Raw genomic sequence first — 10,979 nt, 5'->3', positions numbered from 1 at the left:
TACTCCTCCCCCTAGGAGATAGAGTTTAATTCTCCTCCACTTACATAAGGGAGACACTTTTCCTATATCTCTGTTTTATATGTTTTCTTTTCTTATATATAATGACTACCAATTCTCTTACTTTTCTTTAATATAAACTTACTCATTTTAAGTTGATGCAATCATGTACTTCATTATGCTGTCTGATATAGTCATGCCCTTGCATTTTTCTATTGAAATAAATATCTTTTATTGTAAATTGCTCTCTGTGGATTTCTCATTTATATTTCAGTTAGGTCACTATATTGATTTTTTAAAGAATTATGTACGTAGGTAGGTTATATTACCTATGAACTTCATTTCATGATAGTGAAGGGGGAGTCACAAAATATTTATTATTAAAGGGAGTATTAGGTCTCACAGGAATGAGAACTACTGATCTAGTGCTAAAAATAAAAGATGAATACGGATAATAAATAAGACTTGAGGTTCTTGAAATCCTGGCTTATTATTACCAAAGTAGGAGGAACAAATCATCGGTGAGCAGAAAGTTTCTGTTTGAGAAGAATCATTACTGGTGTGTGTCAGGCCTTTTTCATCAGCTTGTCATTTTATCCTCACAACAACCCTATAAGATAGGTACTACTATTATTCCCATTTTTCAGATGAGGTAATTGTACCTCAGAAAGATGAAGGCAGTTGCCTACGTTTTCTTAGTCACCGAGTGGCAGGACCTACAGTGGAACTCAAGTCTGTCTGATACCAAAGATACATGCTTTCTATTATCCTACTCAGGTTCCTCAAGATCAAGCTGGGTAAGAAAGTGCTAGACATCCCCATCTCTCTACAGAGGAAACAGCCTGTGAAGGTTCATCAGTGGGGATCTTTCAGCATTTTTTGAGTGCTGCGAGTTGTGCTAAGAATTAGGAAAAATAACACAGAAACCCCTTTCTTTCAATGAATTTCTAACTTAATTGGATACATAAGATATACAGTAAGTACAAGTTTGAAGTAGAGGAAGGGGAGAAAATGGTGGTAGCTGCGGAATAGCAAGGACTGCTGTGTGTGTGTGTGTGTTCCATTGTGTTCCATGTGCTTCTGAAGGAAATTTCAACAAAGATTTACTGAATGCCTACTATGTGCATGGCAAAAAGCAAGGAAAGGGATTTTAGACATAATGAAATGCTGGGGTCAGGAACCAGTCTTTGAGGAGGTGGGAGGGGAAGGGGCCAGAGCACAGATGAAAGGACACACCCATTTGACAGAAGCCAGACACCCACAAGAGAAGGGGATTGCAACCTGAAAGAAATCTGGGAGGCAGAATAGGGGGGCATCAACCAGCCTTACTGTGCAAGGCCAGGATGAGGCCATCCTTACCACTGAACAAGAGTGAGAGGAGGGGGTAAGTTGAGAGGCCAAGAATACCAGAAAAGGTTTGAGACATGATGTGGGCATGAATAAGCCCGAAGAATCAACAATAAATGAATAAAAGATTGTGGAGCTGCTTGCAAGGTTCTGGTAAAGTTAAGCTCTAGGGATTTATGCATTTGTTGATTACCCACTTTGTGCACTACCCATAGTAAATATTCAACCCCAGGCAGCTGCCTCTGCAACCTCCCCACTCTTGGCCCCCCAGCTAATGTTCTGTCTCATTTTTTTCCTAAGTTGTGAGCAATCTGAGTGACAAATTATGAAGACAGAGCATACACATATAGGGTTTGCTGTTATAATCAAAATTTACAACAAAATGAATCTGGCATATTTAACGATATACATAATTGTTATTGTGCTGGGTGGTAATTAGGCATAAATTGTAAACAGTTCACATAAATGCCTGTAATTAGAATTACTTCCACACAGTTAAACCAAATTCTTAGTTTCTTTTCTGAGTTTGTCAGCTCCTGTATATCCATCATCTGCATCCACGTCAGCAGTGCAGATACCGAGTTGGCAGTAATCATCACCTTCATGCACTTGTTATCATTAGAGGGTAAAATCTGGAATCTTCTGGTCCAACAGTTATCTTTGACTGCCACGTGTAGGGCCCTTTCATCCGAAGTGCCCAGCAAGAGCCAGCCCTCTCTCATGTGGTCCTCTGTCAATCTCAGAGGGTATTCTTTGCCCCCTCTCAAGGGATTTCAGGTAGGGAGGGAGGAGAAAACCCTGGCTAGTGATGGCAACATAGGGGAAGAAATGGATTCTGAATCTCACTATCTGGAACTCCAGGGGTGAGTGGATCACAAGGAAAGGGAAAATGGTTGAATTCAGGACACACACACACCCTCATCTCTGCCCCTGATCCTATGAAATGACTAAAGTGGTCATTTTCACAGCTGTCCTTAAGGGGATAGATTCATACTAAAAAGAAAACCCTGCTCCAGCCTAACTCTCGAAACATCCCTCCTTCCATTCAATGAAGCTAAGGCCTGAAATGCCTTTAAATTCCAGGCACGTGCTGCTTTTCTTTTGCCATTAAAAAGAAATGGTTTAAAAAATCCAGAGGAAGCCAGCATATTGATGGGAATACTTGCCCATAGACTAAGATTTAGAGTCCTATAGACCAGGATGCTACAACTTGCTAGCAGTGAAATTTTAGTATTTAACCTCTCTGAACCTCAAATTCCTCATCTGTAAAGTGATGATCATAATAGTATCTATCTCATATGGTTGTTGTGAAGATTTCATGGGATCATGTATGTAAAATATTAGTACACTGACAAGAGCATAGTAAAATTTGATTAACTATTAGTTGCATTTATTATTAAATGGTTATTTTTGCTTTCCCCATTACTGTGACTGCCCCTCCATGTGTTTACTTCTCTAGGAAGCAGAACTGCAGGAAATGAATGTATGAAATGCTAGTGGTGAAATCTGGATGTTAAAGCCACAGATGACCTTAAATCAAACAGAACATCACAGATGGCTCAGACCCTCATCTATATTCCTATTTTGCTAGAGGGAGGTTGATGCCGACCTGGTACACACTGAAACCTGGCATTTAGAGGAGACCAAAGCAAAACCAGATTAAAATGATCCTTAGAAACATTCATTTGATCACCAAAAATGTATTAACTGAACCCCCAGTGCAAGACACTGGGGAGACGAAAGTAATATATAGGAGGGGAGAGAGAACATGTGCAACAAGTATAACAAGGGCACTAATAGAGAAGTATCCTCAACACAATGGTAGCACCCAGGATAGACAAAGTACTCGTCTTTGCTTAGGAGGCTCAGGGAAGCTTTAGAGAAAAAGGTCTTCAAGTGAGTGTAACAATGTACTAAGTGGTATAATGCATGCTTAAAAAAATCACTGTTGGTCAAGAAGCATTTTCCCGTACAGCTGAAATTTCTGAACCTACTTTTTGCTTCCTAAAGTAGCATGGATTCCATAGCCACTATTCTAGTCACCATTGCTTCATAACAAACTACTCCAAGAATTAGTGGAATAAAACAATTGAATTATGTTAATGAATTCCATGGGTCAGAAATTTGGACAGGTCACAGCAGGGATGGCTTGTCTGTGCCTCAAAATGTCTGGGCCCTCAGCCTGAAAAACTTTATGACTGGAGGGGGCCAGAGAGCTAGGAAGTGGGATCATCTATAGGTATCTTCTCTCACATATCTGACAACTGATGCTGGTTGTCACTGTCACCCTTTGTTAATGCTCCAGTCATACTCTATTGATTAAAGCTGTCATGGCTTTTCCATATTCAATGGAATGTCAAAGAATTGAAGATATTAAATATACCCTATAGGCCTTGTATAGCTATCACTTCTGTCTCTGCAGGAACTATCAACCAGAATACCTCTCCATGTGACCTGGTCTTCTTCTCAGCATGGTGACCCGAGGATAGTCAGACTTCTTACATGTTATGCCAGTGTGCCAAAAGCCAGTTTACAGTGAACAAGGCAAAAGTGGAATCACATTTTATGACCTACCTTGGAAGTCACTCCCTATATTCTGGGTGCTACTATTGTGCCCAGGTGCCTTTGTTGTACTCTATTGGTCCAAGCTGTCAGCAAGCCCTTTGAGATTAGGGAGAGAACATCACTCCTATCTTTTGATGGCAGGATTATCAAAGAATTTGTGGACATGTTTCAAAGCCTCCTTAGCTACTCATCTGTCAAAACCTCAACCATTGAATACCTACCCATTGACTAACCAAGGGATGAGGATTCCAAAAGCATTTGTTCATTTATTCATCAGATATGCATTGAGTGCTTACTATGGGGCAGGCAGAGGTTCTGGGAGACAGGCATGGAAAACATAAATATACAAATGATTACATAATGACAACTTTGCTAGGTGCTAAGAATGATGAGATATTGAAATGAAGCCTAACCAGGTGGAGGTGATGGTGTTGTCAGGGAAGTTAATTTAGATGGGGTGGCCAGGCAATGTGTATCTGATGTCAATTTAAGGAGAGTACAGAGGATAAGAAAGAGACAACTAAGTCAAATTTTGGGGAAGAGCATTCAAAGTAAAGGAAATAGCATACAAACATTCCGAGGCAGATAAGTTTTTACAGATTCAAGAAACTGAAAGAGGATCCCATATGTGGCCAGAGAACAGAGAGAATCATGGTATGTGATTAAGCTGGGATTCAACTCTTTGCAGTTTAATAGGTCCATTTTCCATTAGCCTATTCCTATTATGCACCTGCTTTGTGTCCCTTCATATTAGGTGTTGTCAGAAGGACAACATGGCAACTAAGTAATTAAGGACAACATGGCGATTAAGTAATATAAAAGGAAATATGGTTCTTGCAAAAATAATAAGGTAGATCCAGTCTGGCCTTATTGTTTGGACTTCAATTAAAAGCCAGATGTTGGACAGCAGGATTCAAAGTTTCCAGAAGCTGTTTGATCAACTAATATATGAAATATGTTGGTGCCCAGCTTGTATTTTGCTTGCAATGATGATGGTAAGTTGAGGCCCTGGCAAAACTGAGAAGCCTCAGAAGCTTGGTCTCTAGCTTCTGCTTTCAGCTGTCAGACTACTGTATAATTATTTGGATACCTCCTTGGTCAATATTTCTTTACTATGTCAAAGCAGGAAAGGTCCCAATGACATCCAATAATAATGATCATCATCATAATGACAACTACTAAAATAATAATTAACACCTATTTAATATTTATGTGCCAAGGGTTTTATATATTTTCTCTTTTAATCCTCATAACAGTCTAGTGAGGTAAGTTAGATACTAGTATTTTCATTTTACACATGAGAGATTTAAAGATCAGGGAGTCTAATATACTACTCTAAGCCCAAAGAGCCAGGACTCAGAAGCTAGCCTGTCTGAGTGGTGAGCCCATTCTTTTAAGCATGATTGAATATTGTAATTCTTCCAGAGAGTGAAAAATACAAACAGGCACCTGGGAATTTTGCACATGCAGTGTCCCTAAAGCTGAATATTTACCTGAATTTTTTACTTTTATCCAGACGCTTGGCTTCTTATAGGCTAAACTGAACTGTGGCCTGTGAAAAAGTATCTACCCTTTCTTAAGGCAATGACTTCACACTCTAATTCAGGTTTTTCTCAAAGGATTTCTTATTTGCATTCTGATTTAAGAATCAAGTCCTTAAACTTACACAAACCACCATTTTGAGCTTCAGTTATCCTTGGAGACCATGGCTTATAATCAGCCTCCTTAAGTACTTTGAATTAAGTGATATGCAGAGAACAGCTTGCCTTTAATAGATCTTACCTGATCTCAATAGGGCCCTGTCTCAGGTATTAAAAAGAAGAAACCCAATTAGCTCTAATTACTGCTCTCCATGGATGTATTGCCTTCTCATTGGCAGATGGTCGCTGGTGTTGTAGAGGAGGCAATGATGAATTTTCTAGGTGGAAATATCCCTCCACCTTCTTCTCACCATATTTCTTTTTTCCCCCAATGCATCCTACAATTCACATATCTACGGTACCTGTGACTCCAGGTTTAAGAATACAGGTATTAGAAATTGATGATCTTCTCAACAGAGGACAGTTCCATTCCCAGAAATTCAGGCCACTCGATCTTCCCTTGGCTTGGTTTAGTTGAACAAACATTTACTGGGTGTGAGCTATATGTCTGGGACTGTGTAGGTATTCTACTGGTTAGACTAGAGAGTTTTCTTGGTAAATTCAGATGAACCTTACTCTTTTTGTGCCCAGAAATGTGCTATATGCATAGTAGATGTTTATATTATTTCTTTTGAACAATTGTGTTAAAGATATTAATTAATTAATAATTTAGGCTGGCTTTCCAAGGACTCAAGGTAATGCTTGCCTCTGACCCTAAGAAGAAATGCTCAAGATTTCTCAGTCCTCACCCCAAATTCTACTGTTAAATTTGCACCAAGGCAAATCTCAGACTTTTAGAACTGGAAAAATAGCGGCATTATATACTAGAAGAACAATTGACTAGATGTCAGAGGTCTGACCCATTCCCTAACTAATTGTGTGACTTTAGTCATTTAATAATTGTATTTATTTCAAAATGTTTATTTGAATGCCTATTCTTTGTCAGGCCCCATTCTAGGTGCCGGGAAGAGCTGGAGGTGAAAGTGTGGTAGAGACAGAAATGAATAAGACATATTCTTTGTCTTAAGGAATTCATTATTAAGTGGCGAGATAGACATATATGCAAAGAATTGCTGTATAACCTGATCAATGCTAAAATAGAAATATATGCAAAGTGCCTTAGTAGCATAGGAAGAAAGAAGGCCTAACTTTAGATGGTGGTGAAAAATCAAGGGATGCTTCACGGAATTTGTGACACTTGACATTTGATATTTGAGTTGGGCTTTGAAGTATGAAAACAAGTTAACCCAGGAGAGGTGAGGCAGAGGTTAAAGTGGAAACAGCGTATGCAAAGTCATGGAGTCATAAATTGTGTGAGATCTTTATTCTGATCTTCACTGGAGATCCTTATGTCAGAGGTTGATTAAACACAGGAGGGACAAATTTCCATTATAAGGAAGATCACTCTGGTGATAGTGTAAGGAACAGCCTAGGAAACCATTCTCAGTTCATGCCCAGCCCCTTGCCAGCCTTTAAGGTTGCACGTCCATGGAGTACTAAGGAGAACATCAGATACACAGCTCGTACTTTTCCCCCTTGGGTTTTCCATTCTATAAGTGGGAATGCATCAAGTTGTTAGAAATTGTTATGCTCTCTGCATGTTGAGTTCCCCTGTCTTGGATGATAATAACAATTGTTAAATTAAACATCTATGCTATGCACATTATTTTGGTATTTAGGGTGCTGTGGGAGAGATACAGAAATAGTAATGACAAGGTCCCTGCCCTTAGAGAGATTATAACTTACCTGTGAGAGAAGAGAAGCCTCCTAAGTGTCTAGAAGTACTTCATACTGACATATGAAAGTGGGCTGCTTAACAATTTTACCTTTTGTATAATTTACAATGATTTGTTAAGTTTGATGAATTTTCAATAGGTAATTTATTTACATGATTCCCATCTCAAAAGGTACACTTCCCCTGCATTTAGTTTTTCTACCAAGAAGCAATTGATATCACCAAATTCATATGCATCTTTCTAGAACAGTCTATGCACCTACAACTAAGTATAAATATGCTTTCTTTTACCTTCTATTACACAAATGATGTCATACTATAGACACTGCTTTTTTCACCTTGCTTTTTGTCCTTACAATATATCACGGAGCTCTTTCCATAATAGCACATGTAGAGCTGACCCACTCTTTCATGTTGTTTTTGTTTGTTTATGGGTGTATTGTATTCCATTGTTTGGATGTGGTTTAATTTATTGAATCAGTGAGGTTGATTTTAATCTTTTGTTTTACTAAATGATCCTGAAAGGAAAACTAAAACCAATTTTAATCCTATGGCTTTTTTTCCTTTTTTTTTTGTGGTAGGCAGGCCTCTCACTGCTGTGGCCTCTCCCGCCGCGGAGCACAGGCTCCGGAGACGCGCAGGCCCAGTGGCCACGGCTCACGGGCCCAGCCGCTCCGTGGCATGTGGGACCCTCCCGGACCGGGGCACGAATCCATGTCCCCTGCATCGGCAGGTGGACTCCCAACCACTGCGCCACCAGGGAAGACCAATCCTATGACATTTTTGTCTCATGCATTTTTATCAAGACTTTAGGTGGAGAAAGGAAACAGGCTGGGCTTTAGATTGCATTACATTACGTTTCTGCTGCTTCTCACCTCACATCTAACTCATACTCCCCCAAGAAAAGTCATCTGCAGTAATGTCTTCCATGTTTCAAGACAACTGTTTTGAACACCTCAGGATTCTGGGCTACCCTCAGTTAGTGGAAAAATCATGGATTTGGTGCTAAGCAAACCTTGGGCTCAAATTCATATCCTGGTTTCATTACTGTCTGGCTGGATAGTCTTGAGCAGGTGAATTAATCTCTAGGACTCAGTTGTGATATCTGTAGAGTAGGGATAATAACAGTAGCTACCCTACTGTGTTGCTATGAGGATTTAGCACAATAATCCATGCAAAGAAAAGCATAATGCCTAGTATCCACAAAATGTTTAACAAAAGAAAGTTTGATACACTTCCTGTTCATTAATGTGGAGAAACTTGATGGGACAAAGGAAAACACATCATTTTCACACTAGCTATTCTTGACCCTTTAGAAAGATTTCCACTTTGTTAGGGTTTTCACAAACTACCAAGAGCTACTAGAAAAATCAAACTTTTTTTCACAAGGTGTACATTCCTCATTACATCAATTTTCTCAGGGCTACTTTTACATTCCTGTTCCTTAGAGTGTAAATAATAGGGTTGAGGGGAGGGGTAAGTACTGTATACAGAAGGGAAAGCAACTTCAATAAGTCTTCATTCTGAGGCCCTGATGGGAAGCCATAGACAATGCCCAGAGTCCCATAATACAGACTGACCACTGTAAGATGGGAGGAACAGGTAGAGAAGGCTCTCTGCTTTCCTGTGACAGAAGGAATCCTCAGAATGGTGGAGATGATGTCAGTACAAGAAGCCAGAGTTAGCAGAAAGGGGCCTAGTGCAAATAAAGAGGTGCATATAAAAGAGGTCATCTCAGCTACTTGAGTATCAGTGTAGGCCAGTTTCACAATGGGCTTCATATCACAGAAGAAGTGGTCAATCTCACTGGCAGCACAGAATGTTAACCAAAAAATGTGGACCATGAGAAGGATGGGTGCCAGAAATCCAGCCATCCAAGAGGCGCCAGCTAGCTGTAAGCAACCCCAGTGGTCCATGATGCTGGAATAATGCAATGGGTTACAGATGGCTATGAAAAGATCATAAGACATTACAACCAGTAAGAAGCATTCTGTAGCTACCAGAGCCGCAAAAATAAATAAATAAATAAATAAATAAATAAATAAATAAATAAATAAATAAATAAATAAGTAAAACTGACAAGCACAGTCTGAGAAGGAAATAGGTACATGAGGTGACAGCAATGTCCTTAGCATCATGGGCTCAATGGTAGTGGTGTAGCCAAACTCTAGGAAGGAAAAGTGGTCAAGAAAGAAATACATGGGAGAATGAAGGAAGCAATCAGCCAAAATCACAGTTAGGGTTACAATGTTGCCCATGAGAGTCACCACATAGATGACCAAAAATACCCCAAAAAGAAGATACTGAAGGCCGTGAAGATCCCCAAAACCCAAAAGGATAAGTTCGGAAATCTGAGTCATATTTTCTTCAGTGCTAGCCATGACTTGGATCTAAAAAAATAAAAAATTAAAAAAAGAAAAGAAATATAAAGAATGACCATTGATCAAATTCTATTTTTAGAAAAAAATGAAACTGCTTAGAGGCATCACACATATCAAGCATAATTGGCTTCTTTCTGGATGTTCAAGATTTTTAATTAATAAATTTGATCACAGTCCCCCAGAGGCCATTTGGAAAGTTCATCTTTGACTTCAATTATCCCTTCATATATAGAATGTATAGGCCCTTGAAGCTATGATTATGACCCATGAAGATGCACATTTTTCCTGCTATTTATTTTTGAAAAAATAGAAAATATTCTATCTTTGGAGATCTTACTCTGGTTGTTTCCATTGCTGCTAGAGGTGTTATCATGAGCAATGAATATTCTGAATGACTTACCTGTAAATTGTATAAAGTCTATGATCAAATTTGTTTCCTGTTTTAGAAATTCCATACCAATTAAATAATATGAATTGAATTCCAAATGTTGAAGGATGTTTAATTCTTAAAACTTATTTAATAGTAAGTTCTCTATACATTAGTACAGGAGGCATAATGACATGAGGGTGAACTAGTGATGGTAGGGATATGGTATGATATAATAGAGACATACCTGAATTCAAATTCCAGCTCTGCCACTGAATGACGTGTGCCTTTGAGTAAGTCACATCACTTATCTGACAGTTTCCTCATCTTTAGAACAGCATATTAATTCTATGTAACACGATTTGCACAATCACTTGTCCATATTAGGCATCTAATACATTCATCCATCCATTCGACAACACTTATTGAGTGACTACTCTATGCCAAACTCTTTGAAAGGTGCTTAGAATAAAATGGTGAAAAAGTCAAGAATTTTTTAACAAGTCAGGAGTACTCTCTACATCTCATGGAGTTAATATTTTAGTAGGAAAGAAAGACTAAAAACAAGTGAAGAGACCCATAAAATAATTTTGAGTTGTCCACTATGAGTGTAAAAAACTAAGGACCCAAAATAGGAATATGCCATATGTATGTGTGTTTAGGAGAGGGCTACTTTGGTTGGTGTGGTCAAGAAAATCCTAAAACATTCAGACCTAAAAAAATGGGAAGGAGATATTCATGCAAGATTTGGGAGTGAGGGGTGGGAGAAAGTATTCTAGGCAGAGAGAACAGGCCTTAAGCAAGGAATGATTTAGAGTGTTAGAAAAACTGAAACTGAAAAATACATATATATGGTTTAGGGGGAGTTGGAGAGAGAGAGAGAGAAACAGAGTCAGAGACAGAGAGAGAGAGACAGAGACATAGAGAGACAGAGAGAAAGAGATGAA

General features: G+C 38.9%; 1 protein-coding gene across 1 annotated transcript; it reads right to left on the bottom strand.

Moving 5' to 3' along the window:
- Positions 1 to 8,687: 8,687 nt before the first annotated feature.
- LOC308609296 (olfactory receptor 10A4-like) lies at positions 8,688 to 9,874 on the bottom strand (the record flags this gene model as incomplete). Its single annotated transcript, XM_081222992.1, has 2 exons — positions 9,357 to 9,874; positions 8,688 to 9,296 (listed from the first exon to the last, which is right to left on the bottom strand). Exons 1-2 carry the CDS (start codon positions 9,663 to 9,665, stop codon positions 8,688 to 8,690), a joined length of 918 nt encoding a protein of 305 aa, XP_081079118.1. The 5' UTR covers positions 9,666 to 9,874.
- Positions 9,875 to 10,979: the final 1,105 nt, after the last annotated feature.

This window comes from Mesoplodon bidens (assembly GCF_964165515.1).
Source record: "Mesoplodon bidens genome assembly, chromosome: X".
Lineage (NCBI taxonomy): Eukaryota > Metazoa > Chordata > Mammalia > Artiodactyla > Ziphiidae > Mesoplodon > Mesoplodon bidens.
Note: the sequence above shows the minus strand (reverse complement) of the source record. Positions and strands in the feature narration are given on the sequence as shown.